The 22,330-nt window shown below is 37.9% G+C and overlaps 1 protein-coding gene across 1 annotated transcript in view; it reads right to left on the bottom strand.

The window, feature by feature from the left end:
• LOC117407065 (FRAS1-related extracellular matrix protein 2-like) overlaps positions 1 to 22,330 on the bottom strand; it is a 95,945-nt gene that overhangs the window by 3,724 nt on the left and 69,891 nt on the right. Inside the window, exons 7-23 of the mRNA XM_059028616.1 lie at positions 19,068 to 19,217; positions 16,423 to 16,632; positions 14,625 to 14,822; positions 14,171 to 14,335; positions 13,513 to 13,695; positions 12,578 to 12,708; positions 11,864 to 12,022; positions 11,268 to 11,571; positions 10,562 to 10,693; positions 9,651 to 9,982; positions 4,124 to 4,316; positions 3,083 to 3,187; positions 2,240 to 2,367; positions 1,754 to 1,888; positions 1,358 to 1,484; positions 503 to 690; positions 71 to 217 (exon numbers count right to left, since the gene is read on the bottom strand). Of these exons, the coding sequence (XP_058884599.1) occupies positions 71 to 217; positions 503 to 690; positions 1,358 to 1,484; positions 1,754 to 1,888; positions 2,240 to 2,367; positions 3,083 to 3,187; positions 4,124 to 4,316; positions 9,651 to 9,982; positions 10,562 to 10,693; positions 11,268 to 11,571; positions 11,864 to 12,022; positions 12,578 to 12,708; positions 13,513 to 13,695; positions 14,171 to 14,335; positions 14,625 to 14,822; positions 16,423 to 16,632; positions 19,068 to 19,217 (2,987 nt within the window). The remainder of the gene's footprint in view (positions 1 to 70; positions 218 to 502; positions 691 to 1,357; positions 1,485 to 1,753; positions 1,889 to 2,239; positions 2,368 to 3,082; positions 3,188 to 4,123; positions 4,317 to 9,650; positions 9,983 to 10,561; positions 10,694 to 11,267; positions 11,572 to 11,863; positions 12,023 to 12,577; positions 12,709 to 13,512; positions 13,696 to 14,170; positions 14,336 to 14,624; positions 14,823 to 16,422; positions 16,633 to 19,067; positions 19,218 to 22,330) is intronic.

Here is a 22,330-nt window from a genome sequence, read left to right as displayed (position 1 = left end):
ATATTCCAGTAATGCCAAACACTGTTTGCTGAGATTTATTTGAACTAAGTTGAATTCATATTCAACCAACCTGGAAGAAAGCAGTGGAGTCAACTCTGAATCCATCAGACCCAGGTTGCCTCACTAGAGAGAGTGCTTCAGGGTCATCCACTGCCAGCAGTGCGTTGAATCGCACATCGCCAAAGGTTCTGGCTTGAGTCTCGGGCTGAGCCTTGTCCTAAATGAAGAAAAGAGAGATGAGAATATTGTATCATGGCTTTGTATTCAGTGACTACAGTGGCAATGCAACAGTAGCACTAGGGAAGCAATTCTGGTATGAGGCATTGGTAGAATGATACCAGTGGCAACTTTTTTCATAGTTTGGCAACAAGGGTATTGCAATGGTATGACTTGATGGATTGATCTGTATGATCTGTTTTATTACATTTGTAATAGGGTTAAAAAAAAAAGTAATCCAAAGCAACAGAATACTTAGTTGGAAGCAACACATTTGACTACTTACAATGATCTTGAATCTGTACAGGAGAGAAGGGGAGTCAGCCAGACAGCCAAATTCAGATTTTGTGGGGTTGTACTTTGGTACATATCCATCAGCGCCAGTGCACAGGAAAACTTTCTCAATGTTGCACATGAAAGAGTCCCCCAGATTCTGTACTGGGTCTACCATCACACGGCCATAGATAACGTCACCTGTGGAGAGGGCAATCGGTTGGTATGGAGAAATATTGGAGAAGAGCATTCAATAAATATAATGGGTCATATTATGAAAAACTGCCAGTAATGTCTTTTATCGTCATGATAAGAGATCTGGCAGCACAAACTTACTCACAAAGCCCCTTTACAGAGTTAAAACACTGAGCGTGGTTTCTCAAGTTATTTACTAGTACCATCCAAAGATAACAAATTACAGTTTTCTTACATCTTTTGCTTGAGAGACTCCCTGCGTTTGAATCTCTTCAATATTAAATAACTGGCAGCTTGAGGTTCCCTTACAAAAATATATTGTATGAAGTACTGCAATATATATGATTTATTTATTAGGTGCTACTGTGGTATAACGTAGTATTTGAACACTATTTGAAAAGAATTGTTTTATACCTCTGTGTGGCTTTGCACTCAATATAGTAACTTTGTAAATGCAGCACAATAAAGCAAATTCTGAATAGTAATGTTGAATACATGCTTTTTAAATGTAAAGAACATTGACCTGGGTAACACAAGGGGATTCTATTGCAACATCAGTGCTATGAGTACCCTGCACTGCCACTGCTCATTTACTGTATCCAGAAATAACCAAAAACCACTGCCACTGCAGCCCAAAAGAGACAATTAAGAGTTTCCATATGTGATGCCATACCTTCCGCAAAAGCAATATCACTCTCCTGCCCGAATCCCATAGAACCATCAGATAACCAGAGAGCTTTCTTTGACAGCAGGATCATCTGTGTGTTCAAACTGAACTCGGCAGCCACAGGGTCACTCACCTGGAAACAACATGAAATAACAGATTTCAGCATTCCGTTTTTCAGGAATATGAAACACAAAACAGTGGGCAAAAGCTTAAAGATGAACCTCTTGATATACTTATTTTCAAATTAAAACATTGAAACATTTTATTTTGTAGACATTTCTTGTTAATTAGTCAAACTCAAAAGTGGAATGTTTCCTGTTCTTTTTAAATTATATTCAAACCAACAATGTCCAAGGGGCAATTCAATAACCCCTTCTTGGAGGGTTCTAAAACTCTGGGTACCTGTTGGAATCTGATATCAAGGTCAAAGGTGATGGGCTCTCTTGGGCTACAGACTACTGGAACGCTGTACTCTTGGTTTGGGGAAGCTGTACATGGGATAAGTTTCACAGTGTATGTGCCCGAGTAATCCCGAACCTACAGGAGGAGAGATATATAACAAACAGACATAGTATTAGAAATTGTACCTCAGAATTCAACAAAGTAGTACACGAATGGAAGAGGGACAAGAACTGTATAGGCTCTATCAGATTATCACATTCCTCCCTTTGATATAAAAAAATGTGCCTTAGACCCAACAGTGCAACAATTACATTAAATAAGTATTTAAGACAAAACTGTATCAGGCAAGCTCAAGGAACACCTTCCTGTTCCAACAACTCAGTAAGCTGGGCAGCTCACAATGTCACATCAGGGTTTCAAGTGCAAAGACAGTAAAATGTTATTAATTTGTGAAGTCTCTAAACACTCGTTGACTGTGATGCTTACAGCAAAATCAGAAATGAAGGTCCATTGCTGCATAGGCTGGTTATAGGTGGGCTCGTTTCGGATCAAGCTCAGGCTGAAGGTAAGACCTGGGTGGTCAGCGCACATTATCATAGAGGAGAGGGAGGATGCTGGAAAAAAAGAAAGATAGAGGATTTAGTTTTGGTGTTTTAAAGCTATCCTTTGAAAGTTAACTAGTGAGAATCACCTTGCAGGTAGGAGCAGTTACATTATTTAAAGCTGTTTCCTTACAGTTTCATATTTTTATTAATATTGTATAAATCAACAAACACATAAGACAAAAGTACATTTTAAAATGGTATCGTGCAGATGGATCGCCTGTAAATACCATTGCTTTGTTTATTTGCACTGGATCTAATTCCTGATATACAAAAACAAGTACAGAAGGACCTACTTATTGTCTAAAAAAGGGAAATCCGCTTTCTGTAAAACAAATTTGTTCTTCTTCTCACTGTACACATTACATTTCTGAGTGGAGTGCAGTTTTAGAGCTGCTGTAGTTATCTGCCAACTGAGCAAAGGTATGACTTTCCCAGTTTATGTTCAGACCTGGCCTACATCGACAGAAGCAGGAAAGCTTTTCTATTTAGTGGACGTGTATTTAAATGAGTAGGAGTTATTTGACATACAGCTTATTTTGGAGTGCATGTCCATCATGTCAAGCCAAAACCACAATCTCTAAATTGCCCTGGAAACCATTACAGTTTTTTATCAAGGCCCAATAAGATAAATTGCCTTTGAAGAGTTGACAAAAATGATCGTTTTTTTACAGAATGTACAACACACGCCGACGTGCCTCAGGCATGCGTTCTGCAGTACACTTACCGGAATGGGAGGTCACAAACAAACCACGGAATCGGACCTCTGTCCTGAAATTTACAACCAGGCGCCCCTCTTCATTGATGCGCATGCTGGTTGGATAGAGGGCACCTGACAACAAACAACAATGGATTTATAAAGACATGATAATCAATTAAAAAATCTCTGAAGAAGTTAATCCTATTCCAAAATACACAAAAACACCAAGTTACATTAAAGGATTTTGTATAACGTGTATGTATACTAAATAGAATACATATAACTACAATGCAACACTGCTACATTGATGAATTAAAATAAACTACAATACACCATCAGTCATTCCCTTTATATACAGCAGAAAACATAACCGTAATAATATGATTAAAATGGTGAATGGTAAACATACAAAAATATGATTCACATTTTAACTTATTCAGGGCTCCCATGTTTTGCCTAAAGTGTAACATTTTCCAAAGTCAATCATATCTATCCAACCAGATCGCTCTATTATAGTAAATTATGTCACCATACATTACAGTTGTTGTTGTTTGTAGTTTTTGTAATTGAAACTACTATTCCATCACTATAGCAACTATATGTGGAATATAGCCAAAGAGAGCAACAATTATTTGTTGGAATAAGATTTTTTTTTTTTTTTTAAAGTGAGATTTATATTTATCTTTATAAAAATGTTTTGTTATTTGGGCTAAATGTTTAAAGTTAAAAAATACAATAAACAACTCAAATTGTTTCTTGCATTTAATATTAGTTAAAAAAATAAATAAAACAACAACAAACATGTTTTACTTTTACTTTAAACAATGCAAATTGGAATTTGCACCGTAGTAAAGAGCTCAATCAAAATTCAAAAAATTATAACTTTTTTTTATACTTTTACCCAAGTTACTCTTACTTAGTTTCTTACAGTTTTATCTTTGTGATTTAGTTTACCATTCTTTTTTCATGCATACTTTCACAACACTTTACTACACATTGCTATGCTGCCTGCCGAAGTAAGGTACCTACCGCAACAAATCCTAAAAAAAACAGACCCTGGTCACTGACCTTGTAACTCAGCTTCTGCGGGGCTGCCAATGCCATCCTTCCACAAGATGGCAGTGTCATACACAAATGTCAAGCGAAGCTCTGATTGCAGGTCGAAGTGCTGCCAGCCTCCCGCCCCCACTGGGGAATGGAACACATAGGACACGTGCAGTGGGACTCGCAGCGTTACATAGGACTGCACAAGGTTCAGCACCTGGTAATAAAAAACACAGCAACTCTTTTTAACACCGTAGTCTATCTGTAGTTGCAGGTCCTGATCCTGTTGTTATATTTAAGTCAACAAAATAGATTATTAACCATTTCTATCCTGTATTACAGTATAAGTCCTATTGCCTAACGTGTATTAAATTAAAAAAAAAAAAAAAACAGTAGAGTTTCAAGAATATCAAACTGTATTTTTATTCATAAAACTAACTGAAAAAAAACTAAACAACTGAATAACAGCCTATTCACAGTACCATTTTAACTAAATCAAGTTTGCAGCTCATGAAGCATGATTTCAACTGTTTAAGAGAGGGTTAGAAGAAAAATATACAAATATACTTATTTTCCGAAAAAGGGTAAAACGCTTTCTGTGGTTCTCTGACTGTGACTCCAGTTTATAGCCCAACTTGGCCAGTATTGACAGAAATAACAAAGCTTTTCCATTTATTGGATATACGTATGGCATATTTGAGGTGAAGCTTATTTTATCCATTGTGTTAAGCCAAAACCACAATCTTTCATTGGCACTGGTAAAACCGAGTTGATAAATAGTCTTCAGGGACCAGAGAGGAGTAAACTTATATGAGGAGGTTCTGACCAATACAACGCCAGGTTTCTAAACTGGTTAAGACTTGGATCTTATTTATTTATATTTCCCAAAGGTAATTTTAGCTGACAATGGACACAAACTGCTTATTACTAAATCACTTTGAACTATGAAGCTTTGTTATGGTTCTGGGAGCAACACTTTAAAAGTGTTTTTCTTTCCCTCCATTTTTGTTTTATAAATCTATAAGATCAAGCTAAAACCAAAAATACAGACCCACTATGTCTTATATTTAGTTTTCATCAATCTCCATATGAGAACTATATCTGCATCCATGCATTTTATGGGATTAACAGACGTCAATTTAAATTGTATAGTGACGGTAGGAATAATGCAAGCTATCATGCGCTGTCAAAGCTACACTTGCTTGCAATGGAAATGTAAAGACCTGTTCTGACTTGAACAGCTTTAACTTTTGTAATGAATGATTTGCTACGGGGCCTCAGACACCGAATGCCTTTGCTAAATGGATTCCAGCAACCCTGTCAACCTGCAAAACATTTAACCCTTGCATCCTCCTGGGGCCTGGTTCCATCTGCCCATTTCTCACATTGAAGTGGTCGGACCTCATTTATTGTCCAGTTTTTATGTTATGATTGTCTTTGAGGTTTTGAGATGAATACTAATGCCTACCAGGCAATACTATGTAAATATGTTTTATTTTTTATTTTTTCCCCGCAGTGAGGCAGTAACATGTAAAATGACATGACATTTATTCAGTATCTTGTATCCAGTTTTAAGTCAGTTTCACCCACACAACAGGCCACACTGCAGTCTACTGATGTTTTCCTAGTATAAAAAGCTAATTTTAAAAAGTAAACCTATACATTTACTGGGTCTAAAATGTCTGTTTATTTCTGGAGTATGTAAAATAATGAAATGTGTTCACTGCCAAAAGTATTAGGGCTATTTTAAGTGCATTTGTATTTATTTTCCATGTCTATTATGGTCATGTATTGCAATATTATATGAGGTTGAAGTTGACATGGTGCAGCTGTGTAATACTGCCCACTTGAAAAAAACATAAGCCGACTTTTGTATTAAAGATCACATTCTTTACTGAAAATTTTAAGTCCCTTTATTCAAGAAAGTTTTTAATTCAGTAATTATACACTGCTTTAAAAATATATTTTTTAAAGAAATACCAACATAAAAACCAAAGGAAATCAATCCATTTTCTAACAGCAATAGAACCCTCTTAAGAGGGCTTTACCGTCTGGTAAGGCCCTTCTCGTTATGCTAAATGCCCTCGTGACATTTAATGGAACAGGACGGGCCTTACCAGACGGCAAAAGTCCTCTTCTTCTGTTGCTTAAGGAACAATTTACATCAGTCTAGTATAATTCTGCCTTACTGTAGGTCTTCAACCGTGCGTTTTAAGGCTTTGTGCTGCCAAGGATTTAAATGATATCCTGAGAATGAATGACCTTCTCTAACTTTTCAAGGTGCCGGTCCCACACCCCACTTAAATGAGGAGGCACATTTGAACAATTCAGTCCCACTTACAAACACTGAAATTGCAACCTGCCTTCTGCTTGCCTGTTAATATTCAACCTGTTTTACATTCCTGACAAAGGGAAGGATTTTCACTGCCTCTCAGTTTGAACTATTAATGCCTGCTATCACAGGTCTGTTTGAAAAACAGTGATCTATCAAAGTGATAACCCAAACAGAGCAGGCCTGAGTGTCAGGCAGGTCAAAGGTGGAATGTGGAGATAAGAAAATTGTGTCCAAAGGATTTAAACTGAATAAAAAAAGGACTTTGCTCGCCTTAAGCTTTTAGAAAGGACTGAACTTTTTAACTCTGTATTGTCTTCCAGGTGCCTCTTACACTGTTCTCTACAGTGACTGAACACCAGTCCTGTTTACTAAAAATGGCATTTATTTAAAATGTGAAGAGTATACAGTAATGCAGGGGTCTCCAACCCTGGTCCTGGAGAGCCCCTATCCTGCAGGTTTTATAGGTGTCTTTACATCATCAGTGGCTAAAGATCTGGAACACCTGTTAATCTTGACTTAAGCCAATAATTGGTTCAGTAACGGAGAGGTTGGTTGAAACAAAAACCAGCAGCCACAGTACTTCTCCAGGACCAGGGTTGGAGACCCTTGCAGTAGTGTGACAGAAGCGTCACAGCCAAGCTGTTACCGGCAGGAAGAGAGACACAGAAAGCTGCACTTTAAGCACTAATGTGCACATTTAATAATAAGCACAAACACTAAACAAAACACATTAACAAATAAAAAGGCACAAGGGCCAAAAGGTCCATACAAAAACTCACGCACAATACAAACAAGACAGCAACACAAACATGAAACACGGACCGCGGACTGCGGACCACGGACCACGGACCACGGACCTCCATCTCTAACGCCAACATTAATCCTAATCCTCTAACACCCGTGATCACCCTATAAATACACCTGTGGCTGAATCCTAATTAATCATTTAATTGTTTATTCAATTGACTGCTCCAGCCACATCCCCAAGTGTTTTTACAGGGAGGACTTTAACCCCCTCCCTGCCACCCAATACTACCCCCCCCCCCACACACACACCTTTCACCCTGCCGCACATAGCCAAAGGAAATACAAATCACCAAACTTTGAACGGTTAAACCCATAGCATAGCATAGTCAACACTAGCTCATTCGTCCATTGAAATAAAAATGCCTCAACTTCATATGCATTGGTGTAAACAGCAGTTCTTCTCAGCCACTTGGCTGTTTTCTCTACAAGAGCAGTCTGAGACGAACTTTTAATTCATAAATATTGGCCACAATACAAAATTCAGACAGTACGAGTGGTAGGCAGTTAATTATTTTGGTAGAAAATGTGATTAATGTTACCCATAACATAAAATTTGGTTTTGTAAATTTCTTCTAAAAATAAAACAAGACCTATTTATTTTGTTTATTTATAAAAATGCCTGATTTTAAATTTTGTACTTACTAATAGTTAGGCTTTTTTAAATTTTTATTTGTCATACGATCATTATTCTTGTATTTTCAACCTTTTTAGTGACCCCATTTGTATAAAAATAAAGGTTATACAGTATTTTTTTGTATTTGTACCTGTAATTATTGATTGGTTATTTACAATAGAGTGAACATGTTAATGTGGGTAGTTGTTTATGTAATTACTGCAGCATAATTGTAACTGTAATTGAAGTTGAACAATTTAGCATTGTAATCGTAACTGCAATTTCAGCAAACACTTCTGCTCTAATTGTAATTCCCAGTATAATTATAATTGACCCCAGGTCTGAAGTGGTCTTGACTGTGAAAGTCACTATATAAATGTAATGTTATTGTTGCTGTTTTACTCAGTTTTCAATTTAAATTCAATTCAATTTAAATGTGTTAAATAAATCATTGTGGTGAGAAAGTCCAATTACCCAAGCCGTTGAGGTGTTACATTTGTAGGGAGAAAATATCTGCAATTTCACATTCATCTGTATACTTTACGTGGAGAAACAGTCTAGCTGTGGGTGTGTGGTATACTGAAAAACTGGGCAATCTGATTCTGAATTAAATCCTATTTAATTGAATTATAAAGTGATGTGAAAAAAGGGAATTGGATTAAGTAGCCCAGTAAACTGTAGGAAATTGTATTTGTCTCCTCGAGTAGTTAAATAAAAACATGTCAGACAACTGGAGTCTGTTCCCACCACCACAACCTGTAAAGTCACAAGCGTCTTGCAGTAAATAACATGTAAACAGACTCAAAACAAATATAAACTCAACAGGAACAGCCCTTCACCAGACAGCAAATAGCAGGGTTCTTAACTAGCAATAATGTGTTTAGTTACAGCTTTTGTATTCTTTGCTGTCTTATTTATGAGAGAATGTACCTTTTTGATTACTAATGGATGAGTTTCCAGGCTGAATCTGTGCTTCCGATGAAGCAAGGCAGGCTTTACTTAAGTCAATAAAAAGATGAGATAGAAACAGCCTGTTTAAAGAAAATACATTTTTTATCCTTTTTGGCACCTTCTACCCTCATTACATTTCTATAAATGCCAAGACATCTGTACAGTGGGTATTTACAGATAAAATAAACAGGTTTTTGTTGCATTTTATCCCAGGGAGAGGGGTCTTTAACACAAGAGGAGTGATGAAAAGGAGACTGATTGAAGATTTTTCACTTGGGGTATGTATGGAATGAGATGGAGAACACATGCTGGGCAGAGATGACAATACAACTCTTAAAACAGTAAAGCTGCTTATTCAATTCAATTTAAACAAACACAGCCTGACTGTCTGATATGGTACATACATAAGCTTGGGATACTGCAGTGTTTAATGTTGTATTTTTCTATTTATTCTACATATTTTAAAAGTAAAAGGTAGTTATTATGGTCTATCCTTCTAATTTGGTGAGAGGTTTCAATTAACTACACTTTAACCAAAGCTGCTTGTGATGTGTGTTCACAAGAAACTGGGCAGATATCTTTACACACAGGCCACCAAAAAGCACCAGATACAAATTAAGACTAGAAACTGAGAAGTAAAATTCTTGCAATCTCTTAACCAAACTGCCCAGCAACAAGTTCAATTGGAGCTTGACCACTGTCCATTCTGCTGACCAGGTTTCATTCCACCCCTGAGGGGTGAGGTCAGAGGTCAAAACTTTAACCTGTCTAAATCCCCTATTATCTAAATTGGTGGTGCCCTGACTCTTAATAAATAAACACATGATATAAGTGTGATTATTTACCTGGCCATCTGTCCCAATGGTGCCCCCGCAGTCTGTGAGGAGCTCAGACATGTCATAGTAGCTGACAAACTCCCAAAGACAGGCCTCCAGGTTAAGGTTTCTATAGAAGCGGAGGGTGTTGGACCCCCTGAGTGCCGAGCTGTACTGGTAGGGGGATGTCTCTCCAATCACTTCAGGGTTTTTGGTGGCATCTGTCAGGAAGCCGTAGCGGGTCTTCACCTCGTTGTAGTCCAGCAAGTTTGAGCACTTGTGGTTCCCAACACGGGTTCCATCTGGACTCAGCGTTAATTCGAAATTGGATAAGTCTCTCGTGGAGATGACAGGAAGCATTCCTGTGGGAATAAGAACAGTAACAGTCTGAATATGTGTCTACAGGAATACATGACGGAATGGCGGTGCAGAGGAGCATGGTTTGTTGGCAGTGCTCATACACTTACATCAAACTCCTTTTATTTGCATCTGATCCTATATCTCTTGTTGATTGTGACTGTCTGCTATGGAAACATGCACCAGAGATTCAAACTGTTCAATAATTTGTTTCAGTTTAAAAGTGGGAATTTTGGAACTAAGCTGATTTTGTTTAATGTCTTATCCAGGACTGCAACATGCAGGTATCCTTAAGAAAACCACATACAGAACTATGACAGAAGTCATCCATGTTGCAGGACAGCTATGCATTCTCCAGTACTAGTCAATACGCAGTACTAGAATATGAGGTCAACCTGACCCTATCTAGGCAGTTCTACAGGTGGAAAATACATGAATGAAACTGTCATTTCCTAGTACTATCAAACACAATAGATATGGTGCATTTTATATTTTCTTATATTCAGCATGCTTTTTTTTTATTAATTTAAACTAAAAGCAACCCAGTGTAAGTTACACTAATGTTAGTGCTAATGCTTGCTCACCATCGATGTGTGGCATTGTGACAGTAACTTTGATAAGGTTGGGGTGGTCTGGGTCTTCAGGTCCAGTGTAGCGCAGCTTTGCAGAAAAGGGCTCGGCTCCCACCGCCCCGACAATGCGGGGCTGGCACATACCTGAGAAGAAACAGGGTACACCGTGATATAGCAGAAACCATTGTATTTGTACAGCCTTTGCTGCATGATTTTCTCACCAGCGAAATGTAATATCATAAAGCATAGAAAAACAGCTGCTGTGTTTTAGCAGGCCTCATACACTCCACAGCACCATCTGTTAGATGTTGATACTGGGGGGGATTTGGGCAACCATAATATTTATACACTTCTCATGTATTTAGAATTTGTTTCATGGAGTGACGACACCCACGTTGGGAGTAATGAGATTATATAAAAACTACTATAAATCGTGAAATCAATCAAAATAGCAGATTTGAGAAGATTTTGCCATATGCTTTATCACGTCAAAATCAACATGCAACTGACAAAAATTCAGCAGATAACGGCATTAACTGTGCTGTGTTCTTTTTATTTAATATGCATTTAAAATATGTTTTTTATGAATAGTTGAATCTGTCTCTTTTGGCACAAGAGTGTCTTCTCGGTTTGCATATACAGTATAATACCCACCCAGAATCAACTGTACTAATGAACTTGTTCGGCTTTGGTTTAAAGAACATTAAGCAAGCATTACCGTCCTCCACGCTGGCTGAGACGATGGGGCTCATCAGCTCCAAGCCCTCGTCCCCGTTGGAGTTGACGGCTCTGGCGGCACACTGCACCCGGGAGCCTGCCTGGAAGTAGATGGAGTCCAGGGTGATGAGCTTGGAAGAGGTGAAGAATGTGTCGAAGTCCACCTCGCGCATGGGGCTGGTCACTCCATCAGGGCCAGTAGGGGCGCTCACCAGCCAGCGGTACCGTGTGAGAGTGTTGTTGATGTGCTCGCTGGAACAGAGGGAACCTGTCTTGTCGTAGTCAGAGTATTTAGGATTGCAAGCCTGGGTAGGTGGGAGAAATACCAAAAAAAAAATTAAAATGTAATGGGGAAGAAATTGAAAAATGCAAAAATGTGCTGCCTGCTTTTTTATGTATGTATGTATGTATGTATGTATGTATGTATGTATTAAATTCTGGTATAGTATAAACTTGACAGAATCTTGATTTTTCTTTCACTGCCGCAGTACAGTGGTACTGTATAGCGGTCAGAGCAAGACACAGTGATCCCGGTACCTGGGCAAACCTGCTGCTCATTCCTTGAGCTTGCACTTGAACTTTCAGGGGAGTACTTACTGTGACACAGACAACGGGATAACCAGCAGGAGCGTTCGGGTTCTCTCTGGTCCTGACAGTATCGTCATACAACAACAGAGACACAACATGTGGCACGGATGGGAAAGTCACATCAGCCATGCTGTTAGCCTCTTCAATGTAAATGATTGCTTTGTTCATCTGCAAAATAATGTTCAAATTTGATTTTTAAAACGAGTATAAATGTTTCAGAAAAACATAAATACTACGTTTTTTTTTTGGATTCACTAATGTAGCTGGTAATTCTTGCTAAAATCATGTATTACCGTTCAAAAGCAAAGTCATTAAGTAAAAAGACACATGTATCTTTCTGCATTGAGCAACACTGTACAGTATGTCTGTAACAACTAGTTAAGGATATACAGAAAACATTACAGGTGTTGGTAACATGAAGAAGCAGGTCGCCATGACCTACATTCACAATGCATCTTAAACAAATGGCCAAGCATAATATAAAACAACAAGCTAACAAGATATAGCTTTCGACAGCTAAAACAATCAGGGAGTAGGCCACCACCATCACTTGTGGAATCACTTCTTTTAACAAATGTACTTGAAAAGTTTCTTCAAATCAGACAAATTCATGTGCACTGTATACAGCTCACCATGACCTAGATTTGTGCTAAGGAACAGTAGAAAATGGTAAAACCCTTGAAAACGGTTAACTGTGTGACTTGGTTTTGCCTATTAGCATACCTGGGTCTCTGCAACCATGTTCTCGTCAGGTTTCAGATGTATGGTGAAGGCCTCTCTCATCTCTCTCACCCCGTCGTACAAAACCTCAACCTCCACAATGTGCTGAGTTTCTCCTTCCTTGAATTCAATTTCTAAGAAATGAAAGGCAAAATGTATTAACTTAGGTTTAACTCTTAAAGCTGCCAGGTCCCTAAAGGTAGTTTCAGCTGCAGGCACACAAGCTTCCTTCCCCCTCAAAGCCACATTGTTAAACATATAACATTTATAGAAAAGAGCTACTTTAACTTACATATGTAAAACAAAGAACTACAGAAAAAAACCCAGCAACCCATGGAATACAAAATTACAGTTTGTTTTCTGAATATTTCAGATCCAGTTGGTTTTCTACATGCTAGCAGACCCTATTTTTATAAAGGTCCTAAATATTAGTTTTTCTTCTTCTTCTTCTTTTTTTTTTTTTAAATAACCTTGTCATAACGGTTTTTTATATATATATAATAAAGACATCTTCTACTGTATAAGCTCCCACAGTAGATAATAAAAATGTAATCTCAAATCTCATATAAAAATGATTTCGCTACTCTACAAGGATAACTGTACACCGATTAATATTAAGCTATGAAACACTATTTCAATTTTTGCTTAATTGCTTTGAGATATACAGCTTTGCATTTGGCACCTCTAAGGCACTGTGAACTGTTTGAAACTGTGAAGGCTACACACATTTCTATGTATCTGTGCTATATGTCCATATAATATATAATGTTGGGCCAAAGTACAAATGTTGTAATGGGTTTCAAGGTCATTAGCTTTCATACCATTTTCACTTGTCTCTGAGTTTTAATTATTACGTCATAGAAGTTGAATAAATTGTTAAGGTGAAAACTTGTATAAGCCTGCTACGAATCCCCACTATAAAGCTTCTCCTTGCCTACCTTCAGACACAGGGTGGTAGTCCTCTCCAGAGGTGGCAGAGCCGTCCTTTGTGTGGACCCTGACAATGGACACCTTTGAAGTGTCTCCCAGACGAAGGACTGGAATTTTAACAACGGTGATCTGCCCAGCTTCCTTGGGTTCGCTGACGCTGAACTTTGTCTCCCCAAACTTAATGATGGCCTCTGTAATCAAGAGCAGGAAGATTTTAGAAAGGGTGAAAGAGAAATGTTAGTTTACCATTATAAATAAATTTGTGATTACTTGACACTGCATTTCTAGCGCTTCTATTTCTGTATATTGTACAAAAACCACACACATCCTGCAAATTTACAACGTTTTAACTCAAAAATCAGATTTTGAAGAAAACAGTTTTACACATAATTTTAAAGACAAAAATGTATTAAATTACTGAGTTCTTTATTACTGTCTTAAGTTGTTCTTTAAAGAACAGCTTGACCAATCCTAGCTTTGCCTCACAGTATTATACAACGAGGACATTAAAAATCCCATGCCTGAATTAAATTAGAATTATGACACTTCCATAAAAATGTATAAAGTACAGCTATGGCAGAGACATACACCTTAAATTAATACAAGCTAGTAAAAATTAAAACAACATCGACTGTGCATATCGATTTACACTGCAGTGTCTCTTACTGTCTGCGTTGTCTTTGATTTTGATCAGTGTCTCCTTCTGTTCGCCGATAGAGGCTCCGAATGGTGACTCGCTTTTGGGGCTACCTAGGACCAGCCTCAGCTCTTCATCTTCCTCATGGATAGTATCATCTGCCAGTGTCAAAATGCATGGCTTCTCAATCTCCCCTGGAAATAAAGACAGAAGGTTACGACAAGTCGGTCCATAATCTTCCTTTTTAAATGTTTTATAGTTTTTTCTCTGATGAACTCAAATTAATATTGCCATAATAGTTTAAATCATAGCACCCTCAGACTCATATGCATATTTACAAGTGGAGAATCAGTCTTGGAGGGATCCATCTAGCCCTGTTTATATTACAATTTTTACATACTACAATTGTATGTAAAACTATATTACAATTTTTAAAACAACACTGTTAAGCAGAATTTAAAGCAGTGTTTAATCTCTATTTACCAGGCAGGAAGGAAATGATAGTATCATCTGTGTTTGGTCGTTCATCAAAGTCCATCATGACCTGTGCAGTCCCTTGTCGAGTATAACACCGGACTGTTGATTTGTAGCTGATATCTCCACTTCGGTACACTATGGCGGTAATCTGTCCGTCCTCCTCGTTCCCCATGTACATTGGCTCTTTAAATTGAACCTTTGGCACTTGTGGAGGCAAAATGGAAAAACAATATTAGCCAGGTGCATGTGGTTTATACACACAGGTCTATCAACCTCCCTAGTGCCTTGTGTGACTCATATTTATTTAATACTGTGTATTCTGCTTTCAAAACGGATACACATTTACAGTCTTCAGTTTGAATAAATAAATCATAGCATTGACTTGCAACATCTCATTAACAGGGATGCCCACCCCCCCATTTACCGGGGGCAGGGAGCTGAAGATGTGTTTGAAAATTAGCCAGCGTGTTTTTTGAAAGAGTGCATTGGCCTAATGTCCACAGAGTAGGCAGGACTATGGGTGAAAATCACATCAGTTGAGGCTAGCAGTTGCTTGGCATTGTTTGAATATATTGTATATGTGCAGTTTGGTATATTAAGACTGATATTAATAACATTATAACCTAAAACATGGGACACCACAGTCCCTCCCACATGTCTAGTATGGAATACTAAAGTAGGAAAAGACAAAAATAGATACTGTTTGAGATCAGATAATTTTCTGTTGAAACAGTAGTGGTCCATTCTTGCATTGTATAAATCTGCCAACACTACAAACAAGTAAACTGGTACTGGATATGCTTAATCTGTGGAGAAACAGTGTGGCTTAGATCTTTACAGTAAAGGAGTTTAGACAAAATAACACTGAAGTAAAAAAAATGCTCACCATAACTATTAGCTGGCATATGTATATAAATAGTCAGACAATAAACTTGTAAAATTGTTCCTACATTAGCCACTTCTCAAAAAGGTTTCCTTAAATAGACACTGGAGCTGCCTATAAAAATTCATAATTTTTAAATCAAGATTTAAAACGTATTTACTTCATTTGGCTTAGCCTTCGACAGGTGGACCCAGTGCAAAGTGGACTTCTAAGAGACCTTATAGGAATAAGCCCCATTACTTTGTCATGAAGAAGTTGTGGTTATTGCTGTTTCTGTGAATATCTGAGAATTATAAGACTATATGTGCCATACAGAAGAACTGTCAGCTCCTCAGGGTTTTCCCCAATTATTTTGCTCTTATCTGCCCCCTATTTTACTGCATTTAATCCTGTACTTCAGAATACTGTAATCTGCCAAATGTTTAACCTGTAGTACTTTGTATTTAATCACATCCTGATGTAACTATCACTATTTAATCATATCCTGATGTAACTATCACTATTATCTGCTGTATTATTGAATTTTGGTTTGTCACACTTGTACTTTGCTTGAACAAATGTTATTGTATTTCTTGCTCTTATTGTATTACTTGTATTGTAACACTTGAAATGTATTTGCTTACGATTGTAAGTCGCCCTGGATAAGGGCGTCTGCTAAGAAATAAATAATAATAATAATAATAATACTGCATATTTTTTATATAATACACAGGAACTCCATCACCCTTTGCATCCAGAACACACCTGAATGTGTGGTTCATGTACCAATAATTGAAATAGTTCTAACCTAATTTTGTTTGTGTGAGAGTATAATTCCCTTGAACAAGACGCTAATAAAAACATCTGTCAACCTTTTTCAAGTAAGTTTTACATCAGGAGTTCCACTTTAGTAGAAAAATGCATACAAGGTGATCCACTTACAGTCTGAGACAGAGTCATTGATGATCACTGTGACTTTCCCTGGCTCTCCCACAATGCCGTTCATGGGCATCCGCAGAACAAGTTCAAAATGCTCTGGTCCCTCCAGGACTGGCTGGCCCAAGTCATCCAGAATAATCACACGGAAAGTCTGCATGTTCACTCCAGGGGCAAAGTCCAAGTTACGGCTGATACCCACATAATCTATGCCAGCTAAAAACAAAAGAAAATATAGTAATTTGTAATCATTTCAGACAAACATTTAACCTTTCCAGTGTTCATGATAAGAGCCCTTGTCATTTGGCAGTTCCAATGTACCAATGTCTGACAATGTGACCTTGCCATGTCTTTGCTATTTATAGAGCTTAACCGTCATGTATGGGCTCTTTTTAAAACCATATATTGCCACTTTCACATGGGGTGCTGTTTTGTTATAGTAATTGAAGAGAAGTCAGTGGTAATCCAGTTATATGGAAGAGGGTTTAACATGGAGATGTGGTTCTTTACAGTAGTGTCTAACCTGATGAGCCTTGATTTTGACTGTAAGTATAACCCTTAAGAAATGAAAACGATTTGTCATCGTTGATTCTGAATTTGGGAAAACTCTCCAGAAGTTAAAAGGTTTTGATAACCTGTCAAAAATCTGCATTTTCATTCACCATTCATGCTCATTAATTCAGGTGTGCTGAGAGTGTGGATGAAAAGTGTCAGCTCCAAATTCCAAAGGTTGTTGTGGAACAGAGGCATTAATAGATGCCTCTGGATTGTTGGGGGAAAAAAATAGAATGCTGTTATGCTAATTACTACTTATATGGTATTGATATTACTAAATGGCTATTGGTGTACTATTTAACTACTGATTATAAATAATATACTATTGCAGGCTGTTAAGAAACAGCAAGCAGTAGTACTTAGAAGTTTATAGTAACACTGAGTTTTAGGACACATTCTTTTCAACCTACCCCATGACATTTTGCCATTGAAGACATGAGAAAGACTTCTAGCCGAAACATAACATTATAAGGTTCTTTATGCTCTACTACTTATGCTACAATTGAGTGTTTTATAGTTATGGATTATGTACTTAGAAGTATCATACTACTTTATAAAATGTCTCAACTGTTCTTAGTAATAATTAGTATTGTAGTATTGCTACTTGCAGTACCAAGTGGTACTTTCCTAATCCCTGCAGACTACAGCAGTGAGGCACGTTCACATTCCTGGGAACCCGCAGTCCTTCAAACAACCGGAACCAACCAGCACACACTGCACTCGAAAGCATAGCCTCTGGGCACATTTAAAATGCGAATAATAGAAAATGTTTGCATTCCTGATCTATACATCTCTGTCATCATCTCACTGATTTACCCCCCTAGCACCTAAAGGAAGAAGGGTAAAACATATGCCCCCAGACACATTGTTTCCAATGGGGTCCATTGTTAACACATTTCACTGTGATTTAGAACGCTCTGGATGAAATTACTTTTAATCTCTTGAATGTGCTGTTAAGCTTTACTATATAAATGTTTCCTTAAAAGCTTCAGGTCCTTTGTCATATCTCCCCTAATCAGCAATTTATCATTTCTTCTAACTTTCTTTCACAATTCTGAAAACAATTCAACCGCCATATCCTTTATGAAATTGTTTGGTATTGGAGTTTCCCAATGCCTAGTGCTGGACTGTTTTCCTTTTCAGAGGAAATATTTAAACAATTCTCCCACAGTTTCAGTAAAGCAGGATTAGGGTTATTTCCACAAAATAGAAAACAACAGATGTTAATCCCTGTACTTCCCAAACCTTCCAGAACGAGCACTAAAATACAGCAAATTGGATAATATTAATGTTTAGCAACATCTCTGCTACTATTTTCATTCAGCTATAATTGCTGACTATGACGATAGACCACATTTTAAAGCAAAAAATAACATTAACAGTATAACCTAAAAAGACACCAGTCAGAACAATCATTGAACTGGGTTCTCTTTCTTTTTTACTGCTACAGTTGTTGTTTTTCTCTTGGACAATTTATGCTTTTCCTTTAAAGTTGTTTCAGAATTTGGATCTATAACTACTAAAAATGGTATTGTGAGGACACAACATATCTAAACTTGTGGGAAATAAATCTACAACAGAACTAGAGTGGAATCCCTTACCCCTGGGTGAAAGGATTCAAATTCACCATGATGGACTGAACAGGCTGAATGGAGATGAGGCTGAAAGTTTGAACAGCTTAGGGGTACAGCCAATGGAAGCATTACTAGAAGTGAAATAACTGTGTATCTTTGGTAATACACCAATAAAGTATTAACCTAAATGTTTGTGTATTAAGTTTTAACTCAATACTTATTATGCATTAACTGGAGGGCTCTCTCAGTCTCTCACTGGACATTCAAATGTCATAGTGTTTTAGGGTCTTTTGCTGTTTCATATATATTAGTAATAACACTCATTCTTGACATAGGGTAGAAATGACAAGGCTCGGTGCAGTACTGATATTTTATATCCCACTGAAATACAGATTGTACTTGTCTTTTTGTATGTGCTTCTATACACATTGTTTTATTAAAGTATTTGCCTACATTCATTATTCATTATAGATTTCAGGCTGTGGTTTTATGATGAAAGCCAGTCTTGAGTCCTGGGCTCACCTTCTGCAGACACTGGATCAGTTTTCCGGGATCGCACTGTGACAGTAGCCGTTCTGGAGAGGTCTGTCCCAGTCCTCCACACACGGACTTCCACGTAGCCATCACTCTCATCAACATGGTATTCAGTATGTCCGAAGTAGAAAACAGGTACTGGAAGAAGAAAAAAAAAGACTGAAAGGTCCCGAAAACATAGGTATGCTACACTTAAAAAGTCATTTATCTATGTGCCACACATTTCCTTGTGTGTATAAACTCTACAAAAACCGTAATCAATCATCTAATTATATTATTATTATTTGTTTATTTAGCAGACGCCTTTATCCAAGACGACTTACAGAGACTAGGGTGTGTGAACTATGCATCAGCTGCAGTGTCACTTACAATTTCATCTCACCCAAAAGACGGAGCACAAGGAGGTTAAGTGACTTGCTCAGGGTCACACAATGAGTCAGTGACTGAGGTGGGATTTGAACGAGGGACCGCCTGGTTACAAACCCTTTTCTTTAACCACTGGACCAAACAGCCATTTATTTAACAAGATTTAAACTACATGGTCTCACTTATAACACAGAACTGGTCAGACATGCCCCCCTAGGGTGAAGACAGAACACAAGAAGAGGACAGAAGGGGGGCTACACACCCCTACTTATATGATACCATCTTGTGTGGATTTTCTTTTGGACCCCACATTTTTCACACCACCCCAAAACAGCATGTATTACTTTGTGGTGTCTTTGTATTTGCAGGCTACACTCTGTTTTATTGATGCATAGGCCAGCAGTTTGAACCCAAAGGGATTCAGTGGTTAGGATTTAATTGTAAATGATGTGATAAACCTTGAGCAAGCTGTGCCGTGTATACAAGCTGCTAAATTCCTGACATTGCTCACTGCATCGCAACAAGGCTAGGTGGACAGAACACGAGGACAGGACTGACCCCCAGGTATTTAAAGCCCAGGGGACAAACTTTTATAGGGCAGCAGTGTGGAGTAGTGGTTAGGGCTCTGGACTCTTGACCGGAGGGTCGTGGGTTCAATCCTAGGTGGGGCACGCTGCTGCTGTACTCTTGAGCAAGGTACTTTACCTAGATTGCTCCAGTAAAAACCCAACTGTATAAATGGGTAATTGTATGTAAAAATAATGTGATAACTTGTAACAATTGTAAGTCGCCCTGGATAAGGGCGTCTGCTAAGAAATTATTATTATTACTTTTTTTTTTTAACAAAATGGGGCTGATTTTCAAAGCTTTGTACTCAAAACACCCTTTCAAGTTGCAAAAAGAGAATACACCTTTTTTTAAATAAAAAAAACCTGCCTGAAATCAAATACCTGCTATGTTTATTTCTAGTTTTGTAACTTTAACAGGTATTTTTCTCTTTACTGTTTGGAGGCTTTGAAAATCACCACCAATGTCTTTTTATATGACATTGCTTTGAAAAATAACACTAAATAATACAGTTTTACCTAAGCATTATTTAAACTGTTTAAATGTATGGTCAATCTTCTGAAATGCATCAAATGAGCAGGTAGAGCACCAGCAGTAGCAGCAGTATCAGCAGCATAATTCTTGATTTTTGCCGTTGCCTGAAAAAATTCCCAGCTACACAAAGGGATAGTGATTGTGTAATTTGGACATACACTGTTGTGCAAAAGTCTTAGATATGTTGCATTTTTCTACTCTGATGCATTATGAGCATCAACAATTTACTCAAAGCCTCCACTAGTGTTTTCTACTATTATAACAACCTTGACTTGCATAAAGAAGGAAAAACATTGAGTGAAATAGCTTGCATCATTCGATTTTCAAGGTGTGGTATCCGAAGAATAATCAACAAGTACAGAGAAACATCATCTGTAATTGACAAACCCAGGACTGGAAGACCCAAAAAGCTGTCTAACAAGGATGAGCAATACTTGAAGATAATATCCTTAAGGAATAGAAAGAAGACAAGCGTTGAATTAACAACAGAACTGGCAGAAGGCACAGGTGTCACTGTCCATCAAATCAACAGTATGAAGGTCACTCTTGAAATCGGATTTAAAGGATGTGTTGCAGTATTAATATCTGTTAAGAAAGGGGAACAAGACTAAAAGGCTAAAATATGCACAAGAACACAGAAATTGGACTATGGAACAATGGTCAAAGGTGCTTTGGACTGTTGATGAATGGACAACGACACCTGTGCCTTCTGCCAGTTCTGTTGTCAATTCTTTCTATTCCTTAAGGATACTATCTTCAAGTATTGCTCATCTTGTTGATTATGCTTTGGATACCACACCTTGAAAATTAAGTGATGCGAGCTATTTCACTCAATGTTTTTCCTTCTTTATGCAAGTCAAGGTTGTTATAATAGTAGAAAACACTAGTGGAGGCGTTGAGTAAATTGTTAATGCTCATAATGCATCAGAGTAGAAAAATGCAACATGTCTAAGATTTTTGCACAGCAGTGTATATCTCACTTCAAAGCTAGATGTGAAACAAGTGAAAACCAGTAACTCACTGCAACCAAACCATCATCCACGGCAACACAGTGACACTACAGTGTCAATGCAATGGTTTTACCATTGTAATTTTGAGAGGAAACCTACAGCCTTTTGTAAGGTACCTGGTGATTTCAAGATGTGGATAAGAAGGAAGGCGTTAATGTCCTTCTTCTTACAGACACTGTTGACAGACTAACACTATAACCACCCAGAAGTTACCTGACCTCCTGCTTTGCCTGGTCACAGTCTATGAAAGTGACCCTTTGGAGCCCACGGTGAGGCCTGGCACACCCTGCAAACAGCTGCAGAAAGCCGGGTAATTGAGCTGTCAGCAGCCTGCCTGTCTTCAGTTAGTGCCAACACCTGCTAGCACCCAGTGCTATAAATAGGGCCTTGTCTTTTAACCTGTAATTTAGTCCTACAGCCACAAGATGTCGCTATAGCCTCCACAGTAAGCCACGTAATTATTATTATTATTATTATTTATTTCTTAGCAGACGCCCTTATCCAGGGCGACTTACAATTGTTACAAGATATCACATTATACATTATTTCACATATCACATTATTTTTACATACAATTATCCATTTAAACAGTTGGGTTTTTACTGGAGCAATCTAGGTAAAGTACCTTGCTCAAGGGTACAACAGCAGTGTCCCCCACTGGGGATTGAACCCACAACCCTCTGGTCAAGAGTCCAGAGCCCTAACCACTACTCCACACTGCTGCCTCGTAATGATAAATCATTTGATAGATTCTGTAACATATGTAAGCTGTGT

This window comes from Acipenser ruthenus, chromosome 8 (genome assembly GCF_902713425.1).
Source record: "Acipenser ruthenus chromosome 8, fAciRut3.2 maternal haplotype, whole genome shotgun sequence".
Lineage (NCBI taxonomy): Eukaryota > Metazoa > Chordata > Actinopteri > Acipenseriformes > Acipenseridae > Acipenser > Acipenser ruthenus.
This window is presented reverse-complemented; position numbering and strand designations above follow the sequence as displayed.